Source organism: Ambystoma mexicanum, chromosome 1q, assembly GCF_040938575.1.
Source record: "Ambystoma mexicanum isolate Mex_15411 chromosome 1q, UKY_AmexF1_1, whole genome shotgun sequence".
Classification (NCBI taxonomy): domain Eukaryota; kingdom Metazoa; phylum Chordata; class Amphibia; order Caudata; family Ambystomatidae; genus Ambystoma; species Ambystoma mexicanum.
In genome coordinates, this window is record NC_090922.1 from 415,653,060 (window position 1) to 415,676,674 (window position 23,615).

At 45.6% G+C, this 23,615-nt stretch overlaps 1 protein-coding gene across 1 annotated transcript in view; it reads left to right on the top strand.

Moving 5' to 3' along the window:
* Nucleotides 1-23,615, top strand: part of LPCAT2 (lysophosphatidylcholine acyltransferase 2) — a 1,163,987-nt gene that overhangs the window by 89,802 nt on the left and 1,050,570 nt on the right. Inside the window, exon 2 of the mRNA XM_069639642.1 lies at nt 20,344-20,483. Within this exon, the coding sequence (XP_069495743.1) occupies nt 20,344-20,483 (140 nt within the window). The remainder of the gene's footprint in view (nt 1-20,343; nt 20,484-23,615) is intronic.

Sequence of the window (23,615 nt, forward strand, 5' to 3'; positions counted from 1 at the left end):
GAGGTTGGGGTATTTCCATAGGGGGATGTCGGGATTGTATGGGATCTCTATTTTCAGTTGTTTGTATATAGCTCCCCAGGCCTTTACCGTGCAGCTCACAGGGTCAAATTCACATGAGTCTTTATGTCGAGCGCTGAAGATGATCGACCTAATGTTGGTGGGCATCGTGGTGTATTCTTCTATTTGCCTGTGAGGTGAGTTGTCCGATTCATCGTACCAATGCCTTGCAAACTGTGCCTGTGCCACCGTGTAATAAAGCTCAAAGTCTGGCGCAGCTATACCCCCCCCCTGTTTCATATGGTTCTGTCATTCTCTCCCAGCTGATCCTAGCCGTCTTACCGTTCCAAAGAAACGACACTACCATGGATCGAAGCCTGGAGAAGAACTCCCTCCCCGGCCATATAGGGATATTTACAAATAGATATAGCAATTTTGGAAGTACAATCGTTTTAAGAATGGCAATCCTGCTGTGTAATGAAGTTGGGAGATGCCTCCAAACCTGCAGTTTAGTGTTAAGTGTTTGTAGTGCCCGATCATGATTATCAGCGTATAAGGTTTGTTTATTGCTAGAAACCAGTACCCCAAGGTATCTGATGTGGTGTTCAGACCATTTGAGGCTGCACATTTGAGTTGGGCATTTTGTGGAGGGGGTGAGCGGGAATACTTCTGATTTGGCACTGTTGACCGCATATCCCGAGTACTCTGCAAATTCGTTGATGTCTGTCATGATAGGGACAATGTTTTTGTCGGGTTCACGGACATAAAGCAGCGTATCATCCGCGTATAATGATATTATTTGGGTGGCTCCCTTCAGCGTTATGCCTCTGTTATGTCTTAACCGTATTGCCGCCACCATGGGTTCAATTGTCAGGGCAAAAAAGATAGGGGAGAAGGGACACCCCTGCCTGGTACCCCTACCTAGCTTGAACAGTTCGGATATAGTCCTGTTCGTGCATACTTTCGCACATGGAGCTGTATAAAGCAGTTTGACATATTGGATGAAATACGGGCCCACCCCGAACGCCTCCAATACCAGAAAAAGGTACTCCCAGGAGACCGAGTCAAACGTTTTCTCAGAGTCAAGGGATACCGCTACTGCTTGCTTATTTGGATTGATCTGTGACATTAAGCGGAATAGCCTGCGTAGGTTTAAGGCAGTGGATCTTTGGGGAATAAACCTGCTTTGATCCGTGTGTACTAGTGTTGGCGTTACGGGTAGCATGCAGTTCGCCAGTACTTTTGCAAAAATCTTGGCATCCACGTTTATCAGGGACAGGGGTCTATAGGATGACATGTCTTGTGGCGGGCGTCGGGGTTTGGGCAGCACTGTAAATATGGCCTCGCGCATCGATTGTGGCAACATTTGTTTACCCAGGGCCTCTCCCCACACTTCCAGCAAAACGGGGACCAATTCTTCCCGGAATTCCTTATAAAATTCCACTCCAAGGCCGTCCGAGCCCGGCGCTTTGCCAGACGCAAGCCCCTTGATTGCCTCGGTGAGCTCCTCTGCCGTGACAGGTTGCTCCAATATTAGTTTATTTTCTTCTGCAAGTTTAGGGAGGTCCAATGTAGCAAGGTAGTTTTTAATCTCATCTGGGGATTTCCTATCTTTATTCGCGTATATAGTGTTTTGTAAAAATCAACAAATTCATAATTTATTCCCTGCTCGCTTGTTATCACGTTTTGTGTCGTGTGAATTGATGCGATCGGGGCCATTTGTTTTTCATGCTTAACCAGATTGGCCAGCATTTTCCCTGCTTTATTCCCTTCCCCTTATCTGCGAGCCCTTGCAGGGCCTGCTATATATTGTACCTCCCTTACTGCCAGTCGGTCAAATTCCCTAAGAGATTTGTGTATTTCATCCAGGGTGTCTCCAACGTGCGTCCGGCTGTAAACTTCCTCTAGCACGTTCAGTTCCTTCTCCAACCTCTCAAGGTCCTGTCGTACCTCCTTTAGAAGGCCCGTAGTTTTAGATATCAGAGTCCCTCTCGCCCAGACTTTAAATGCTTCCCACACCGACGAGATGTGGTCAACAGACCCGATGTTGTCTGCAAAGAAATTGGCAATTTCTGTGTGTAGGGTTTCAGCAACGTTTGGGTCTTTTAATATATCTCTAGGCATTCTCCATCTCCTAGTCGACCTAGGGGCATTTCCCAGACTGATTTCCAGTGTCACCGGGGAATGATCAGATAGTGTGCGGGGAAGGATTTCGCAATTATGTAGGGCGTGTGTTGTATTTGAGGGGACGAACCAGTAGTCTATGCGCGATTCGCTGTCATGTACGGAAGAGTAGAATGTGTAACGCTTGCTTGTTGGGTGAGGCACTCTCCAGGCATCCAGCATGGATAGTTGCTGGATGATCTGTTTCAAAGCTAGCGCCGTCTTGGAAGGCGGCCTGATTGCCTTGGCGGATCTGTCCAGGGTCTGGTCGAGCACTGTTGGGGAGAATTCTCTGTTTAGGCTGAATTTCCTAACCTAGTGAGTCCCCCAGCAGCTTTGCTGGATTTCTGGAGTTTTTTTTTTTTTCATCCTGCCAAGAGTGAGACTCTTTTCCTCCCACTCTTGGACATGAATGTGGTTGATTTCTTTGAATGTCAATGTGTTCTATGGGCTATGGGGTCTTTTACTCCATAGGGCCTCATGTGTTTTGCTATGCGTGTTACACCGCACCCTCCGTGCCGTAACACTGGGGTGTCCTAGAGGATCCCCACCATAGACCCCATACTCTGGGACTGACTACTGTCTCCCAGGGCATATAAAGTCACCATTGGCTTTACTAGACCTAAATTTACTAACAGAACTAGTACAAACCATCCTATTGTGGATGTACTGGTAGGGGTAATTCGATTACCCTTGGGTCTGTTGTTCGAGGGGGCACTGTCCCGTCCCCCCCCCCGTCGAGTTTTGGCTGGTGGCAGTGGATACTACTTTTTATATTCGTCCCGAATATATTCCTATGGGATTCTTCCCATTGTTGGAGGCTAATACTTTTTCACATTAGTCTCTAACATACCACCGGTTTATTTGTCTTAAATAAATCCACCGGTTGGTATTTTCTGCCAGAAAATGGCGTATGTGTTCGCCTCTGTAACTCCGAAACCAAAGGTTGAGCCCTTTGTTCCACTTTTGGCAGGCTTCTGCACAGAAGCCCTCCAGAGTGGTGCCATATTGTCTGGGTACCACAGTGGGTATGGGAGGGGGTTTAGGCACCCTGGACTGAGTTGCCTTGCCAACTCAAGTCGCACTCTTGTGTGATTGGCCCAAGTCGTGAGCCGCCCCGCTCCCCACTTAGCATGTTTGATTGACAGCTAGGCTGAATGAATGGGGGTTTTCTGTATAAAAGCAGGGCTTTTGGGACTGGATCTTCAGAAGTCGCCACAGGACCTAAAAATCCGACAAGGGTAAAGCTGAGCCGACCTGCAATGACGACACCTCCGGTGGAGCCCTGCTGAACCGACTCACCACTTCCCAACGACAGAGGAGATCTCACTGCTGGAGAGTCTTCTTCCCCTGACTGGTGGGAACAACCAGTCCCTTGCTTTTTCTTTGCTTACAGGACGTCCAGTGGTCGAATTGCCCGTGCTGAGCACCCCGGCAACCGGATAGCCACTGACCACTGTACCGCAACCAAAAGGTGGTGCCTTGTGACAGAGCACTCCGCGGCTGGTCTCTGCCCTGGTCGTGCAACGATCTTCAACTTTTCCTCGACGACGAGAGCCTCTCATCTTCTGTCAAAGCCCCGACTTGCATCCACCACCAGGAACAACTGCCCCCGCCGGAGCTGGCTCTTCACTTACAAGGTACCGTGTCCGCCTGGCTTCCCTTGAAACGGTTAGCGTGAGGTGTCTTAAATCCTTACCTTTCCATTGGGTCGTCTCCAGACCTTCTTAAACAGTTGTTCTAAACTGGTCCAACCTTTCTGTGACATTTTGCTACAAAGACTTGAAGTGCATTTCCACTGTGATACTTCTGGGCCATACAGCCTTGCCTCTCTCCGAGTGGGCCTGGCCTCTGAACTTTGTGATTTACAGTCGACCTTTCCTTGCTCGCCTTGCATTTGTTTCGTAAAAGTGTTGGTACTGAGTTGGTTTCATACCCTGCCTTTTTCTCTCCCTTTCTAACGAATACTAGAGTGCCATCTAGGTTAAAGCATTCACCTCTGTCTGCAAATAAGTGGTGCCGTTGAACCTAGACTTGTCGAAATATTGTTATGGGATTGATATATACTTATAGTAACTGTGATTGATGTTGTTTGCCATATTAGTGCCAGTGTGTTTTCCATAGATGTGTTTTTAAATAAATAATTATATATCTTTACACCCAGGCTCTGATCCGTGTCTGCTTGTTCTACTGTGTAAATTGCCCTATCTTGTATACTCCAAATACGGCTTAACTTTTCTTGAGGGAAGTCTGACTGCTCAGCCACAGCTATCAAGTGAATCTGTCTGGTACAGACTGCTACCAAGTGGGTTTACTGCCAAACACCTGTAGTCTTAAATCTTTTGCAGTGGTCCCAGAGGGAACTGCACAGGTTTCTGCCTAACAAGCACCACATTAAAGTCCCCTCCCCATAGTTTAGTTGCCGTTTCGTGCTTAACAAGGATCTCCAGTTTATGTAAGTAGAAGTCCGGATCGTCGAGATTGGGGCCATAGGTGTTCACCAGGGTCGTGTGTTCCCCCGCAATTTCCACCCAGACCAACACATATCTGCTCATCGGGTCTACAAGGTGGCCCTTGTCGATGAAACCTAGTGATTTGTGAATAAGAGTGCATACCCCTCTGGACTGCGAGGAGCAATTCGTGTAATAGCACTGTTTGCCCCATTTTGTCAGTATTTTCTCATTAGCCGAGCCCTGTGCATGCGTTTCTTGCAACATTAAAATGTTGGCCCATGTCTGGTAACATAATTACCAACCTTCCTGGCCTTCATTGGGTTATTTAGGCCTCGGACATTCCATGACATTAGTTTAATCTTCAACCCGTCACCCATTTCCTATATATACACATTGCAATGTATTATAACAACCATAAATGCACGAGTGACCAGAACTAGGGTAGCACCAGTACCTGCGAGACCTTATTTCAACAAACCAACAACCTTCAACAGTGCAAGCTCTCCTCCCAGACTTAAACTCGTCCGGTTGGGTATCACAACAAAAAAACTTCCCTCTTCGCCTTATCCCACCCCCCACCCACATCATCTGCCCCAACTTGATGATGGACCCAAATAACCAATTGGAACATTCTTTTGTTGCCGTCCAATGACCAGCCGTCTGATCGCCCACATGGGAGACTCTACGGCCCGATAACATTGGATCTTAGTCCAGTACAGCTGTGTTGACTTTGCGGAAAGAAAAGCATGTTACTGCTGCAAAGGAGGCACAATTCATCCGTCTATCGGATCTCCTCTGCCTTCACCCGGCCCGGTTCTTGCATTTGGGTCCCTTATGAGATCTCTGGGGGGCAGTGGAATGGAGGCCTCCACGTATGCCATTGCCTCTGCAGGGTTTTCAAAAAAATGGGCCCTGCCTCCATGTTGGATTCTCATTTTTGCAGGGAAAATTAGAGCATAAGGCGTATTGCGAAGCCGTAACTGTTTCTTGACCAGCTCATAGGATCTACGTTGCGCTTGTATGTTTGCAGAAAAGTCCGGATATATATGGATCCTATTTTCTTCATGGTGCAATGTCCGTTTTTCCCTGGCCAGACGGAGTATCCTGTCCCTGTCCCTATAATTCAGGAGACGTGCAATAACGGTTCGGGGTGGAGCGACCGGCTTGGGGGTTGGTGCAAGGGTGCGATGAGCTCTTTCAACGAGGAAATGGTTTGAAAGAGATTCTTCCCCCAGAACGGATTTCAGCAGTTCTTCCGAGTTCTGAGTCTTGCGTAGTTCCGTCTGGAGTAGGGCTATATAACGGCCATGTTGCGAAAGCACATCTTCATTTACACCTATCCTGTTTTCTGCTTCCGAAATGCGTGCGCTTTCCTTTTCCACTCGCGCTTTCAAGGATCCAATCGTCGCCACTATGTCATCCAGTTTTACGTTGACGGCAAGGAACCCATTCTGCACAACTGTTGCCAGGCGGTCCAGGGGATCTGTGTCTCGATTTTGCGGTGTTTGTGTTGCCCCTCCTTTTGTCACCTGCGGCTGGGAGCTGGCGAAGGAGTCCTTTGGGCCTGTCTTTCTGCCCCCTGTGGCCTTCTTCTCAGTGCGGCCCATTAGGCAAAGTGACCATCTGCAGAATGGATTGTGCTTTCCCACGTGAATGGAACCGCTGCCCCTGCGTTCAGTTATTACCCACTGTGGCTACGATGGAGGCTGACAGTGCAGCCCCTGCCCTGATACACAGCCAGGGTGCGCCGCAGTACAGGCAGGAACCTGGGCCCTGGTCGCTGTGGGCGAAAGATCTTCACTGCAGGGGCCTAGTTACGGAACCACACAGCTCCGGCGTATGAACGGTATTGGCCACAGGGTATGCCATCCGATCCAGTGCTAATTTATCTGGCGTGCGTTTCCCTGTCTTAAGGATTGTGACAGTGCAGTTCTCTAGGTTGGTGAGGTACTCGGTGTGCTAAGCAAATTTCACACCCTGCGGCCAGCCGCGCTCCCCACCTCTCCTCCGAGCCGCCTATGCAGGGAGGCCTCGGTCTCGTTGATGCGTATACTCCCCGTGCCCATGCAACCCAGGCTGTCTCGCAGGGTGTCTCGCCTCTCTCCGTGCCTTCCCTTGGTGTCGGCTGCCCGATTTTTCAGGGCCCCCGGCACTTCCCGCCTCCTACAGCGGCCCACTTACTTCACTAGCGCGCCTCCGCTGGACTTCCGCAGCAGGGGTCCGGGGCACGCGCTGCAGTCCCGGCCGACTTCAGGCACTCGGTGTGGGCTCTCACAGGCCCGATGCGGAGGGAGCTGCCCCAAGCTCCCGTTCGGCGAAGAGGGGGAGCTGGAGCGCCGCCGCCTCTTTGCAGCGCCCGTATGTTGGTAGGCCGCACCCCCTCCTCCCCCCTTCCTCTGGGCTCGCGCGGGAGCAGCGTGGAGCCCAGCAGTGGCTACGTCTCAGCTCTCTGAGCGCCGCAACTTCACCGATCAATATCTCCTCAATCCCATTGTCGGCGAGCTCCGTTTTTTAAGGGGCACTTACTCGGGTCCTCCGCCACCATATTTTGTAAATATTTTCTAAGCAGTTGCTGACTGGAAGGATATTCGGGGTAACAGGATTTCGCTCGAGCCGGAGCTCTCCACCTAGGCGGCCATCTTCGACGTGCGCAACAGCGCCTCCCCCGGTGTGCATCACTTTTAAGTCAGACCCAAGCTGCTGTAAGATCCTCCGGACTCATAGTAAGCAGGACTGACCAAGCCTTAGCCACCTCAACCAAGTGCTAGACCCCAGATGAGAGGAAAGTCCAAAGTGCTATCTGAAAGTCTGCAGTGGTGTTATTTGCTGAGAAGCGAGGAGCTGAAACCGCGAAGTGCCACTGAATAGAAGTTTGTCCTTTTCTGTCACCGACCGTCCCGTTGTGTTGCAGGAGTCCCCAGAAGTCCTCCCTCTTGTCCCCATGACTGAGGCACAGGAACAGTATCTGTAGAGCCACAAAGGAACAGAAGCCAACTGCAACAATTTCTTCTAACCAAAGGAACTTGCCTCTTGTGTAGTCTTACTTGATCTCAGTTGGTCTTGTCTTGGTTGCTTTTGTAGAGTTACCACAGCTTCTTTACCTCACAAGCCTAACCAGCTTGTGGCCCTACATTGATTCTACTTTTTCTACAAAGACTTCTAAAACATTGCGCAAGACGTTTACTTACCTGCAAGAAGTGCTTCAGCTCACCTAGAGTTTTTCCCAGTTGACTTTGGCCTGGCTCCCTGAATGACTCTTCTCTCCTCTGATTATGTGTTTGTACCTTCCTTCCAGGAAAGGGTTAACTTGCTCTGCATTGGGGGGTTCAAAAGTACCTACCTGTATTGCTCTAAATGCGACAGTGTCCTAACTGTTTAAGTCACCTGACGGTGTAGGAAGTGTCTGTGTGCCATCCCAAAAGGGTACTTGCTGATTTAGAGAAACTTGGTGTGTATTTTGGAGTGTATTTGTGATACTATTATATTGCCCCTTCTGAAGAAGGCTTATTCAAACTGTTAAATAAATTAATAATTGTTTAATCAAGAAACCTTGTATGTAAGTGTTTATTTGGATACTTGTCACTGTGAATCTCTGTTTAACTCCCCTAGTGCTCACATTGACCCCTCTTTAGATCAGCCTGGCTGTTCAATTACGCTACCAACCTGTGTAGTACAGGCTTATACTAAAGGTTGGGTTCCTATTGCCAGGAGGTCAAGGTTGTTGTAGTGCACCCAAAGGGTACTACTCCAAATCCTGCATAACACCTGGTCTGGTAATGCCCCTGCCATCTGGATTTATTGCTTAATTGTTTCCTCTTATTTTTCCTATCATCTTTATGCAGATGGCACTCAAATGTCCTTTTCCTTCTCATCTTCTACTGAGTCTGAATTCAAAATGTTCCACTTGTCTCTTACATCAGGTCTTGGATGTCCTTGAATTTCCTTCATCTTAATTCACCAAAACTGAAAATTCAGTTTTTTACTTCGGCCCACATTCTCAACTTTATTTTCATTTTCATTATTTTCATTGTCATTTGTTCTTTTATTTCTTTATTTTTTTATTTTTAATATATCCCAGCTACTGCCTGGATTTGTCACCTCCACCTGCTTAACGTAGGGCTCTCCCTTTCTTAACTTTCAGTCCAACTAAAGTTTTAGTCTCCAGTAGGATTCTCTCAGGCATTGATTACTATTCTTCCTTACTTCAAGGTCTTCCTGCTTCCCAACTTGCTCCACTTTGCTCTGTATTTTGCTTCTTTGTATGTCTTATCTGTTCTCTTTTTCTATTGCGATTCGATCACTCGGGCCTTTGCCTCACTTCAATGGTATCTCCAATACAATTTTTTTGTTTTTAATTTCCTTAATGGCATGGCACCTTCTTACTACTTATCTCCTCTTATATCCTGGTACCAATCAAGACATCCTCTACGTTCTCAGTTTTTCTTTTGACTGGTCATCCAACCTTTGCTCCATTTCGCCTTTGTTCTTTTTCTCTTCTGTCCCCTACATTTTGGAATTCTCTTCCTCTAGTTTTTTGCTCAATCACTTCCTACCCCTCCTTTCTTTCAGTTCAAAGCTCATTTTCTTTTTTTTCCACCTAATTCAATGTACATGAATTTTACCTAATTGTGTACCTTGTTAATTTTTGTACATCACTTTGACATTAGCACAAATGAAAACCAACCTTTTATGGCATTTTTTAGGTGGGCCGCTTCACAACAATGAATCTGCACACAAAAAACATTTGGATGCAAATAATAGTCGGTTAATCTACCCCCGCGCAGAATGTAGGTATTTAATAGCTTGTAAATAAAACATTTGTGAATCCGGCAAATACATTTTCAGAAAGGTAAAATTGTGTTTGATTTAATGAATTCATGGGTTTGTTTGTGATAACTTTATTTCCACATTCCTTTTATTAGGGACGTAGTGAGGAGTTAAGCCATGGCATGTAACCATGATTATAAGAATGAGATTGAGAACCTCTCTAGGCGTTGCATATATATTCAGTGGTATACGTTTCAAGTTGCAAGCTCCTATCTACCCAGCTATAAAGTCACTTGCCCCCTACATTCTCCACGTGGAAGAAGTCATTGTCCCTCTTCAAAGGTTATTAGCAAGTGCACATTGTAAGGCCAGTATGTGTTTCGGAGGTCTGCATTTCTGACTCCCCAGTTAGGGGTATTATCTCACTTCATAGGAAAGGCACTTCTTGGTTTTGGCTATTAAGGTGGTGTTAGAGTACCAACTTAATGCCAACAGTTTTGGTATAGGAGGTAGGTGGGATGTGAAGAGGGACATATATTATATATATAACGTGCCTGTACACAAGTGTTTCTAGGCGTGACTAGACAAGGAGGGGGGAAACAAAGGAGGACAAAATAAGCTTACTAGGCCTTGTGTCATTCAGATCGCGCAATATATTCAGTATGTGGCTGTTTGCTTGGCTTTTTTCCCACCTATTGACTTCCCATAGTCACTAGGATTCCTTTGGCTCTTCCTACCCTACTTACGTCTCCCATGCACCTCCAGGATGTTTGTGCTACCTCTATTATACAAAAACATCAAAGTATGTGCTTTTTTTCAAACAGTTTTCTGAAAGGTAATGGCTTAACTGCAGCTGTAAATAATCTCTTGGAGCAACAAAAAATGTTCACAAAAGAGTGTGTTTTCAGCCACTTGATTTACAAGCAATGTCTTACTACAATTAGTTTACAATTCAAACAGCTCCAATTGGATCTTAATTGGACCTTAATTTACACTAGCCGTTAGCGATTGGTTATTGACTCTTGGTGAGTAAAACATGGTGTGTAGTGTGTATGTGGAGAATTCTGGGGGCGGGGTGACTTTTTATCCGTGGCTAGTAGCTTGTGACTTTACCCTGTCACTAATGTTCATTTAACAGGATGCACATATTTCAAATGTTCAATGATACACTAGTACTGATCGTTCCTGGGCATCTGTGAAAACCATGTTTGTTCTCGTCTTGAGTTTTAATTTCACAGGCCAGTGCCATGTGTTAAGCCCATTTCTCTGCATGACTGTTTTGCATGCCTAGCAAACGTTTAATGTGCTAATAGAATTTCTCCCTTCCTCTGTGGCTGAGAATTCAGTGTTCAAATTTATAACATCTAGAGTTCCGTCTAGGACCGAAGCAGAAACTTCAGTTGTATCTGGGTGTCGAGCCTTACGCTTTCACACTTTTTTAGTGCGTGTTGCTCATCACTAAATGTGTTTACTTGGTGTGTACATAGACCTACTATTAAAGGTTCTTAAACATTGAGAATAAAACATTTTGCTTTTTCAAATGTTTGCAATCTTGTCAATATGTAGGTAAGTTTTGTTTGTCACAACGTCAAACCACCTAATTGTGTAGCGACCATTAAAATAATACATATGTTAACTTTGCGCTAGTTCTAGATTCTCAGCCTACAGATATTGGAGTTCTGGGGCTTGTCCTATGTACTTATTATAAATAGCAGGTGCATAGTGAGTTAATGCATCTACTGGAGAAATCTGTATACACGCTTTGAAAGTGCCTTGTGCATGCAAAAGGTGGATACCGTGAATTAAGTGGGGTGCAAGCTTTGGGCTGTATTAGTTTACTTTTGGAGGTTTATAAGGTCTCCTCGAGTCTATTCCTTACACTAAATTATTCTTAAAGACAAACTTGGGCCAAGCCAACTGTTTTGGCTTCCGTATAGGCATTAGGTAAGTCTTTGCCAGGCACTGCCATCACATGTTGATGTTGGTTTCACACTGCTATGTAGTGCTGTTGTATACACCACCTATCCTGCATTTCCTGCTGATTAGGTGTCTGGGATGTCAGAAAACAGACCATTTACCATAAGGTTGTCTGTGTGGAAGATCACTAAAAGTGATTGTGCGTTCTCACCTTTTATGTACCTTCAAACACCTAGCCAGTTGGCATAAGCAGGAATATTGATTGTGGAACCACTAACACTTCAGAGCTGAACATTTAGATTGGATAAACAGAAGCTAAAAGCAGCTCTTGGGTATCCAGCATTAACCAGTGACCTGGATCTACCACTGGGGAACGTGTAGCTACTACATAGCGTTCTGCAAAATTAGCTTCCACATAAGATGCAGAGATACCCTTTTTGACCATTATTTATGACCTGTGATGAATCGAAGGAATTCGTCCCTTCTCACCAGGGGGAGCCACCCTCTGCAAGGCTTTGGAGGTGAGCCCACTACACAAGACCCTCACTAGGGGCTGGGCAAGTGGGACCTCACTGGGAGGTACTCCACATTAGTGGACAAGGGGCCTCATTACAACCCTGGCGTTAAGGGGTTAATGGTGCCATAAAAGGCTGCAGCGCCGTTAATCCCTTAACACCAGATTCCCACTTTAACGCCTGCTTTTTGCAGGCGTTAAAGTCCATCCCGCTAAGGGACCTTGGTGCTAATTACGGCCCCGTAATTTACGGGGCCGTAATTAGCGCCTTCCCCATTCCCATTGAGCCCTATGGGCCAAAAATGGGAATGGGGAAGGGGCCATGGTGAATGGGGAATTACCGCCCCACCAACCTTGTAATGGGGCGGTAATTCCACCATCCACCATGGCGGAATCCGGCATGGACCATGGTGCTAATAGGAGGCCGTGCTTACCCAAGTCTCAACCACTCCAAGACTGAATTCCTACTGCTGACCAACAACACTTAACACCCTAATATCCACGCCTGGCTCCGCTATGAACCTCGAGGGCTTCACACCCCAGCTGCCACCTGCGCCAAGTCAGTTTGGTTCTACATCGACAGACCATCCTTCAAACAGCACATAGCAAGGAAGACACAAACAACTTGGGACCAACTTTACCTCCTGCAAAAAATGAGCCATTTCATCAGGGGGCAAAATGTACACTTGCTATTGACTAGTGATAATGGACTCATGCCGAGTAAGAAATGGCGTGCTGTCTGTATTTATAGACTTGGTGGGGAGTGACTTTATGGATGGCAAATAGCTTGCAAATTGAAATGTTTCCCCTACCTTCATCCGAGAAAACAACTTCAGACTTTCTGTCCAAACCTATGTCTTCTTCCACCTAGATGGTGGCGATGCCCTTTTGGAATGCTTTACGGCGACTACCCTGGCACACCAAGATGTATGTTGCAGCATGACTCAAAGGAATCCACACCTACATTACCCCGACCCTCATTGAACTACACTGGCTCCTCCTGCAAGCATGCATCTTCTTCAAATCTTGCTAATCATCTACAGCGCTGTCGCCCTGAAGTCCCAAAGATATCTCACTGAAAGACTCAACACCTCCAGCGACCTACAATCCGCGAGAAGTAAGGGCATGTGCAGACTTGAACTCCAATGGTGTAGGAAGGAACCAGAAGACAGCTCTTCTTGGTCTATGCCCAAAGACTCTAGAACCTCTGTCAACAGCAGACATGCCCCCTTACTTCTACATGTCAGTACGAAGCTCTAGACCCTCCTCCTAAAGGAATGGTTCCCTCTCAACACATGAGTCTATGAAGCCTCCACTCCCCATCCTACCTGAGACTGGGTGATCTGATCCCCCACCGTTTCCTCCCATGGTTGCTTGCTGGTCCCCTGCAGCCAAATTGCCCACCCTGCTGCTCTTCGGTTGTTAGCTCCCTTTTCCCTTGTAGCTCTGCTTCGCTCACTGTGACCTCCTCCACCCTCCTAAGATTTGTAAAGTGTGCTTACTTCCCAATGCTAGGTCAGTGCTGAATAAATACCCCAATAGCAACTGAGCATCGAATTGCCTCATAGGGTCCCTCGTTAACCCTGGGTAACTAGGATTGCTGCCCTACCACTCCATGACTGAATAGGTATTCATCAAAAAAGAGAATGAATGTGGCCCATGCACCAGATGAGTTCTCCAACATCATGCTTGGACAAGCATACAGGGAGGAGGCATGCCATAGCCAACCAGCATAATGATTGTGTCAGAGGAAGGGAAGTAACCTCTGTAGGTAACTTTCTGGGTTATACATACATTTGACTTGTATGGAAGAGTGATGGAGTGAGTGAGTCATACTCGGAGGTATAGATAACGCTCACATTCACTGAGAAGCTGCAATGAAAGCCACCTCAACAAGGATAAACAGAAGCATCAGTTATGCAACAAGGATCAAGCTGTAAATCCTCCCTTTTTCCTCGTACCTCCTGCAACTCTTACGATTATGATATAAGTTGCGGATTTGAAAGTTAGGATTCAAGATACACTAAAAAGTTCCATTTATAAAAGTTACCCATCCTGGTACCTGGGCATCAGATTCATGAGGGTGCCAGTGTTGTCAAATTAGCACAGACAGTAGCCTCCAATTTTGCAGATCCTATACATCAGGAGGATCAGTGAGGGGTCCCAGAAGCCTGTGGAACATACCTTCACGGAAAGTTCTGGCTCCATGGAAAACTTGGAATTTGGAGACTTCTTCAGTCAATGCTCAGTAGGCTGTGGAGGTAGAATGCATACAGTTGGTATGTGATGCCTACCAATGTTGGATTTCTCACTCTACAAAGTGTGTGTGACGAATCCAAGGAGTTAGCCACCCCCTTTGGGACTAGGGAGGTTGGCCTGCTTTGCTTAAAACCCACTAGGGGACAGGGTAAGCGGGATTCCTCTGGAGGTGCCCCCCCTCCTAGGGGACAGGAAACCTGCAGAGAGGGACTTAAATCACCATCCTTCTCCCACCAACTGCTCAGACTCTGTTTTTGGGGGAATATAGAAATAAAAGAGGTCTGATAAACCTTTATATGGCTAAAAAGGCTGCCGACACCAAATTCATGTAATCCTCCTCCAGAGAAACAGCCGAACGCACCAACGAAGGTTTCACAGCATTCAAATTGCACTGCTTGCCATTATTTTTATTGTGATGATTTAGTAATTGCAATTGATGTGCTTTATAGAAAACGTTTTTACAAAATATTTTTACAAAATGTCATGTTTGCAAGCCTTCGCTCAGAAAAATTCCCTTCCCGATTTCCTCTTTCTCAAAGCAGCTCAAAATAAAACATGGTTCTGCGTTTCCGCCCTTCGGCATAGACAAGTAAAACCATGCTCATTGACTGGCTCCAGGTACCTTAGCTCCCTCCATCAAGGAGAAGATTTTTCATGCTCCAAGTTCATCGTGAGACCAACTGTTCACTCTAGAAAAGAGGCACACAGGGTTCCTGCCGCCTCAGGCTGGGAACTTACCATGTCTGGTTAGGCTCTTCAAGGCTGTGGTCTTGAAAGCAAACCACAGCCACTAGATTGTCAGAAGGTTAGCAAAAATACACAAAGACACTTAGCGCATCCAGAAGCCAGAACCCAATGTACATTGTAAAACGGCCACACTAGGTGTCAGTTTCTCCAACATTCTGCACCCTGCATCTGTCGGTTGCTATGGTCGACGGACGCTGGCAGTGGGAGCTGTCAGCGCTCCCTGCTGCAATGGTCTCGGCAGTTTTAGACAGACGTAAGGCACACCACAGGATGGTTGTGGTTAAGCCACCACATCTGCCAGGTTTTCTCTCCACGTCCTCACAACGGCTTCCCAGATGGCTGCTTCGCTGGGCCTCCGGTGTCTTGAGCTGGTGTTCTTCACTTTTCGAACCGTCGCAGGATCCGCAGCTTCTTTCTAGGCACGTCTCCAAGGCAGGATTACGTCAAGGGGTTTCCCCTGGCAACCGTACACTCTCCTCTTGTGATCCACTCGTTTCAGTTATATACAGATCTCTTCTTAAAGAGAGATTCTTTATGAAAGGCAGTCCCATATATGCAGAGTTCCACGTTGGAAAGAGTCCTTGGGCCTCATTACGACCCTGGCATTGGACCATGGTGCTATTAGCCTGTGGATGTCTTTGATGGAGGATATCTTAAAATAGAGCTGCTTATCAACTGTATACTGGTGGATGTGGTGCAGAGCCAGTTGATTTTGAGTGCTTCTGTGTAAAGATTGAAGATCACAGAGGAGAGAATAGATACTTACGGGACTATACAGATGATTGGTAGAGTTAGTGATCTGGCGTAATACATTTGCACGAACTGGTGGTTAATTAGCAAGGTAGGATTTGAACCAGCTGAGGACAATCTTGCTGATTTCCCCTGTGGCAATATAGGTTGTCGTTGAGTGCCTGCTGGTCTACTGTGTTGAATGCTGTTGAGAGGTCAAGCAGAACCAGGAGACAAAAATGGCCATCATCGAGGATTTTAACGGCATTGTCGATCACCTTGATGGTGCTGCATCGGGGCCTGAATTAAGATTGGTAGACTGAAGGAGCTTGTTTGCATCAATGTTTTGGTGGAGATGTTTTTGTGGAGTTCCGTGGCTACTGCTTTGTCGAGGATCTTACCTAGGAAAGGAAGAGAGATAGAGGGGTGGTAGTTGCTGAGGTCGTCGGGGTACTGCGTTGGTTTTTAGAGAAGTCAGAGTATTTGTCCCATCTTGAGGGCCATGGGAAAGGTGCTGTGGCGGGTTGGAATAGGAGTCGGACACACTGTGGACAATTCTATATTCTTTTTTTAAAAAGTCCTATCCTTCTCCCTATAGTTATAGGGAATTCCCTACGGAACTAAAGAAACTAAAGGTGCTCGTCTGTTCAAAGTAAATGCCTTCAGTACAAACCGAATGCCCTAACACTAATATCAACAATTAATGTAGGCCAAAAGAATGTTTTTGGGTCTTGGTTTCTCGACAATGTTATACTTGCAGTTTAGCATTGGTTGGAGTTATTGATGGCGGGACTCCCTCTCTCCTGCGCACCTCCTTTTTTTTTTTTCCTTGTTTCTGAATCTGACCAGCAGCCTAGATCCTGGTTTGTCGGGGAACCGACTCCGGGGTTCCCAATTGCTTAGATTTGTGGGGATGACAAACCCTTGGATCAGTTGGGCGCTGGTTGGATATATTGGTCCAATATTCGCTGTTGTGCGAATTGATTAAATATATGGTCTAGTCAATTCTTTGTCATTAAGTTGGTTGTTGATTTCTTGGTTAGTTAGCACCAAAGAAAAAAACATTGTAGAAATGAATGACAATTTTTGACATGGTAAATCGCTACAGAGCCGACGCGCGTTTCAACCCAGGTCTTTTTCAAGGCTGTGATTTGGTTTGATGGTGATGTGATGCACACAGTGAGTGTTATTGATGACATTTATATTCCATCCAATATGCATACATTAATAGATAGTTTCAGTCATGAAGAGTGGAAACGCATTGTAGCAAAAAATTTGGTAGTTAGCATGTCAGTCATCGTGAGTGGTGGCGACAAGGTGGATTAAAGGGCAGAAAAATAATATGACAATCGATAGTTACATTTGTGCATAATGAGATGCATAATTACAGTTATAGCAAAACGAGACAGAGTAATAGACGGTGTACCAAGGGAGAGGAAGGAAACACAGAGTAAATTAGTTGAGTGAGAGGGCCAAGAGAATTAGTATGACAACCATAATGGAAGAAAATCAATGAGTCTTACCCAATTTCTGGGCATTCTCATAGTGTGCTCTGCTGGAGCAAAAGAGAGACCTTTATTGAGGATTTCTGAATCATGTTCTGAAAGAATGTATTTGGAGAGATTCGTCACAAAGTGTGTTATCTTAGCAACTAAGGAAAAAAATTACAAAATCATGTACGAAATATTGCGAAACCACCACGACGAAGTTTTTCCATTGATTTTCCTCCATTATGGTTGCCATACTAATTATCTTGGCCCTCTCACGCAACTAATTTACTCTTTGTGTTTCCTTCCTCTCCCTTGGTACATCGTCTATTACTATGTCTCATTTTGCTATAACTGTAATTATGCATCTCATTATGCACAAATGTAACTATCGATTGTCATATTATTTTTCTGCCCTTTAATCCACCTTGTCACCACCACTGACATGCTAACTACCACATTTTTTGCTACAATGCGTTTCCACTCTTCATGACTGATATTAATGTATGCATATTGGATGGAATATAAATGTCATCAATAACAATGGGCTTCACAATGTCACTTCACTGTGTGCATCACATCACCATCAAACCAACTCACAAATCATAGCCTTGAAAAACACTTGGGTTGAAACGTGCGACGGCTGTGTAGCGATTTACCATGTCAAAAATTGTCATTCATTTCTACAATGATTTTTTCTTTGGTGCTAACTAACCAAGAAATAAACAACCAAATTAATGACAAAGACTTGACTAGACCATATATTTAATCAATTCGCACAACAGCCAACATTGGACCAATATATCCAACCAGCGCACAACTGATCCAAGGGTTTGTCATCCCCACAAATGTTATACTTGCAGTTCTCCTTGAGAGATTCTTACATTCTTTCCTTTTATTTTATGTCTCTCATGTTCTTGATATCCAACCTTTCTGAGGTCCATTATGTCTTTATCTGAATTAGGAATCCCCCCCCCTCTCCTGGGGTTTCTGTATGGGATTCCTTTTTCTTATTTGGTTCACTTTGTAGTCTTAATTCACAATACTTGTTGCACTTTCTTAGGGAGTCTTCTCTTCATCTTTCAACAATTATTTCTGGTGGATTGTTCCTTCCTTCCCGGGGTATTCTTTTCCACCCTTATCTCAGTTTCACATTCAAGTTTATTTGTCACGTTCTTTACTAGTCCAGTGATATTGGTTCACTCTATGAATGTCTCCCTCATGGCTTTCACAAGTTCCTCTCTTAACACATTGTCCCGGGCCTCCCTCCTCTCCCGTTCACCCCTGGTACCTTCGTTCATCAAGGGTGACCTTGCGGGGCTCGACACTGGCTCGGGTAAGTTGCCTTGTATTCTGTCTTACAGGTCTGGGGCTTCACATTTGTTCCGCTCTCAGCATCTCTGCAGTATGGACGCTAGCAGGTGGGAGCTTGCAGCGTTCCTGGCTGCACTGGTTTCTGGGTTGTTAGATGTGCGCCTGGCCCATCACAGTACTTCTGTGGTGTGGTCACCACACCGGATGGTACTTCTCACCCCGTCCTTCCAACGATTTCTCTGTTGTCTGCCGAGCTGGGCCTCCAGTGTCTCAGACTGGCGTTTACCGTCCTTTGAATTGCCTTGGGTTCCACGGCTTTCCTCGGCTCTGCCTCTCAAGGGCGTAAGTACATTGGGGGCTTCCCATGCGCATCATAGTCTCTCCTCCTCTGTGATCCACTTGTCCCTCTTGCAAATGAATCCCCCCTTAAAGAGATATTCCCTTTTACTGCTAATGGGGTGTTTGATTCAACATTGCCTGGAGCCAAGTAGGAGGACACAGTATTAATTATGGGAGGCAGTCCCATATATGCAGATAAGGTAGTTTGCCTAGGGAGTTCCTCGTGGGAATGAGTCATTGTGCCCCCAGTAGAGTCACTCCCAGTGAGGTCCCTCTTGCCCCTGACCCACAGGGAGGTTCTTGTCGAGTGGGCTCACCTCTCTAGCCTCAAAGGAGGCGGCTCCCTTTTAGGGAGAAGGGATGAATCCCCTTGATTAGTCACAGTGCTAGGAGCTGTGGATGATTGTTGGGTAAGGGAAGAGTGCTTCAGTTGGAATGGTTTTGAGTATGCAGGCAGGGAGGATGACATCTGTGTATGTGACCTTGAGGAGTTCTAGGGTGGCAGTGAGGTCGTCCATAGTGAATGTCCTGAAAGTTGTCCAGGTATTTGTGGTTTTGCGAGATGGGATGAATAGTTTATTATCTGTTGTGGCATTGGTGTATGTGTTGGTGGAGAATACAGATCTTGTTGATGAACAAAGAGTTAATGGGAGGGATGGATTCTCTTATGGAGTGCGATATGGGTGGGTCGGCCAGAGGGTGGATACAGTGCTTTATGGCTTTGAAGAGAGCCTTGCTTTAGTTGTTGGCCTTGGCCTTGGCTATGGTGTTTTGGTAGTAGATGTCCTTGGCAGTAGTGATCAATCATTTGTGTGAAGCACAGTTCCTTGAACAGGGCACGGTCACATGTGCTTCAAGATTTTTGCCAAGTCTTTTTGTTTTCTGATGGTTTGTTTGTTGAAGTTGAGTTGTGCGGAAGGAGAAGATAAGGCAATGAAGGAGGGCATGAGTGACACAAGTCCTTGGACCACGTGGTAAGTTGTGAACTGGTGGAAGGGTGCCCTGGATGAAAAATAAACATTAGTAATTCCCACCTCTGCTTGGCCAGTGCACATGTTTCCTAAGAAAATGTTTGTTTTATTTTTTATTACTACATGTTTCTGGGTGGCTGACTCAGTAAGAGTCCTTCTTTTTTTTTGTGCTGGGTCAAGGAAGAGCGACACGGGTATAATGGTCTATGTTAAAAAGAAAATAACAAAATACTGTAATTATTAAATATTTCCACCATCCTAAGCGTTTTGTTATTTTAGATCTGCCAGTAGTTTCCATACAGTTATGGATCCCTTTTAACAATATCAGATTCATCTGTAGTACTCTGTTCCATGTTTGTCTTCTTGACTGGATCTGGAGATTAGATAGACATGAATTATAGCTGGGAGGTAAAATAATGGATTGTAAATCTTCAGAAAGGGGACAATTTCTAATTGGGAGTACTTTTAACTACTATATTTACTGAATGTTTTAGATAGAACCCTCATCAATTTAAGAATGGGTTGCATTATCTTGGCAGTATTTGACGTAACAAACTCTATACAGTATGTACCTGATGTTTCACTGCTTCTTTGCTGATAATTGTTGGTATATAATTCAGGATGAATTTATTGTATCATTTACTTTAGATCTCTAACAGTAATTTTTTCATCTTTCATTATTTTAGATGTGTCTTCTTGGCATAATTCTTCTTCCATTGCGAGCCATATTTATTGGTTTAATTATGCTCTTGGCATGGCCATTTGCAGTGCTTGCCACTTGTTCCTGTCTTGAACCGGGGTCTAAACCAATTGCAGGATGGCAGAGGTAAAAGTATTATGCATTTTATACATAATATATATATTTATATATCTATTGTTTTTGCTGATATGGTGTATATCAAGTGACTTGGGCTTGCTCATTTGTGATTTTATTCTGCTCTGTATTTTCTAAATTTACTTGTAAGATGCTTCTAATGTGTATTGTACAATTTTTTTACAAAGACATATTTGGTAATAACTCCTGTTATCCGTACTCGGAGGCCAATTCTTTTGTAACCTGTGGTAAGTGAGGGTACAAATAATTTTGATTGTTTAGTATATTTGCCACGATTCATTTCAGCCCCACTGATGAAACAAAAACGAGAATACTGCTGAGTTTCTTGATGAAGTGGCATTAGTAACCCCTTTGTAATGGGCTTTGGGGACCGTGGATGCCCACCAGCTCCAAGTTCAGTACCTAGAGGTGGTAAATGGGGGGGGGGGGTGGACTAGAGGCTTTCGATGTACTCCTATTACGGTATCTGCAAATCATACAGAGAAAGCCATACAGGCCGCACAACCAACATGTGGGAGACTGCGGCTAAGCATATTTCTCATATGCAGCATGTCGAAGAATCCTGCTTGGTGCTCCCGTGCCAGCTCATACTGACACTGTTGGTCTTGCTTGCGATTGCAGCCTTCTCTCTGCCCAGCGCTGGGTGTGGTTGGGAGTAAATCTACAGAGCAACACCATTATCCTTTGACTTCTAAATGGTATGTGAGCTTTTTAAGCCCTCTGTCACTGCGGACCCCATGGCTAAGTAGTACTAATTACCAACATGAGTTAATGATTAGGGACAGAGGCTGAGCTTTAGAAATATTGGGAGAACACCTGACAGAGATCTGGGGGTGGGGGGTGGAGGGAATAACAAATCACAATTCAGGGAAAGAGGAAAGACGGAGACTAACCAATCAGGGATTCTGGTGCATGGCCCTATGTTGGGTGGTGAGGTAGTACCCACAGAGGGTAGAAGCCAGAAGAAAAGAGTGCTGGTGAGCTGAGGCTGGAGGAGAAAGATATTGAATGGCTTGCTGATTGCTTTATTTCTGACACTGGAGAGAGAGAGAGCAAACTTGAGAAAGAAAGCACTCTAATCAAGAAAACGCAGAACTTGCGGATGGAAGGTGATGTTGATCTATACCTGACCTGCACTAAGAATGCTAAGAGGTGATCAGGACACTATATACCTGTTAAAAAGACTTCCAAGAAGCGTGCTGAGTGCTGTAACCGATTTGGAATTTATTTTGAGTAACACTTCTTTGCTAAGATGGTTCTCTGAGAAAGCTATCCTGTTTTGTTGTTGAAAGTCCCCAATCCCTGGAAATGTTAATACACTTAGTTTTAAAGCTCCTATACATCTTGTGCTCACAATGAGTTGTTCCTTATTCACTGTAGCTGTGTTAGAATCGAGTGCTGCGGTGCATAAAACCCCTATTGTGAGTTTCTTTACATTGTCTGCATTTAAGCATAATACTCTATTTGAAATATGCTAGCTTTGAAAATGTATTTCATAATCTATTGCAAAAAATCATTTGTTGGGTATTTGTGAGGGAGTTAAAAGGATGTATGCTACACACATGGGTACAGTGGATGTTTCTGGACATGTCCTTTTGTGGAGCAATATGAAACCTGTAGGAAATAAATGCAGAGACTGCGGGAGATCGGTAGGAACCAAGGCAATTCTAAGGTCCACTGAAAAACACGTCGGTCTGTCTGGCTACAAAAATGATACACAAGTTCTGTGACAAAGCCGTACATTGGAGGCTTCCTGATGGAGCTAGGGTAACACTGTGCCAAATTGGATTCTGCCTCGCAGGAGTACAAGGATGAGTAGGGGTAAAATGGCCCACTCAGCCCTCACACTTCTACAAAACACAACGCAATCATAAAGGTCCAACAGGGACAATCAAGAGATCTACCTCCTTTGCCTTTTCTGGTAACGTGGGGCGCAGGAAGGCTATACTCCCAAGAGGGGGTGTTAAGGTGAACCCGTAGTGATCCAAACAGTCCCAAATAAAAGGAATGTCAAATCATGATTCTGTAGAAATATAAACACTTTAATTGAACAGAACAAAAGGAGATTACTATACAAGAACGAACCCCAAAGGAAAGAACAAAGAAGTTGCGACAGACTGGAGAAAGATGCACTCTTGAGTGTCGTTCCTGGGCTGGTAGGTAAGGTTCTACCATAAAAAGGATATTCGGTTGAAAACCAAGGCAATCGTGACCTAACCAGTCTCTAGGGTTCCAGTGGACTGTAGGGGTCAGTTCATTGTTGCAGTACCTGGATTAATTTCTTGGTGGGCTGACAGATCAGACCCGGGTTTGAGCGTTGATGCGGGCTGATGAGGCTCAGTCGGGCACGTATGATCGTGGGGACCCAGGCAGCAAGCAGATGTCCAGTAGGGTTGAAGGCAGGTGGTCTGTGTGGTTGAACGGCAGTGGTTCAATGATGCAAGTCAGGGCAGTCCCAAGAACGCTTCCCAATTGGCCAGGCCCAGTTGGCTTTGGCTGCTAGGAGAGGTCAGCGAGTGATGCTTCAGCGGTTGGAGTCAGCAGGCGACAGTCGTTGAAGCGGTGATCAAGGGTGCATTGATGTGCTATCAATGAGGCGGCAGTGCTTGGACTAGCTGGGCTGAGCTATGTTTGTAATCCTCGGCTAAAGTCGGCGAATGACCCTCGAGAGATTCAGTTCAGGTTTGGCCGTTGAACAGATGCTGAGGGTCTAGCAGGTGACTTGCTTTGCTAGGACACGATGCAGTTTAGAGCTGGTTTAGATGCAGTGCAATAGTTCGGCTGGTTGGAGGAATGCAGAAACAAGCACCAGCGCCTTCCCTATTGTTCAGGATAACTGTAACGCAGAGCGACCGGTTCGGTGCGAAAGAGCAGGGAGCTTTGGCTGGTCTGGCGCTCTGGCTGTTGTGAGGCCTTCGCAAAGGACTCAAGGACAGGATCTCCAGCTCAGGGTCTGCTCTTCTAGCACAGAAGATCTGTTGCTGAGTGGTCGGTCCTGGTCCACAGCACTGGTCACTCCAGATTTCCCTGGCCTGCTTCGGTGACAGATCTTCTTTCTGTCTTGGACGGCTCTGTAAGGAAACCATTGCATTAACAGTCGCAAGTGATCACGGTTCAAGGGTG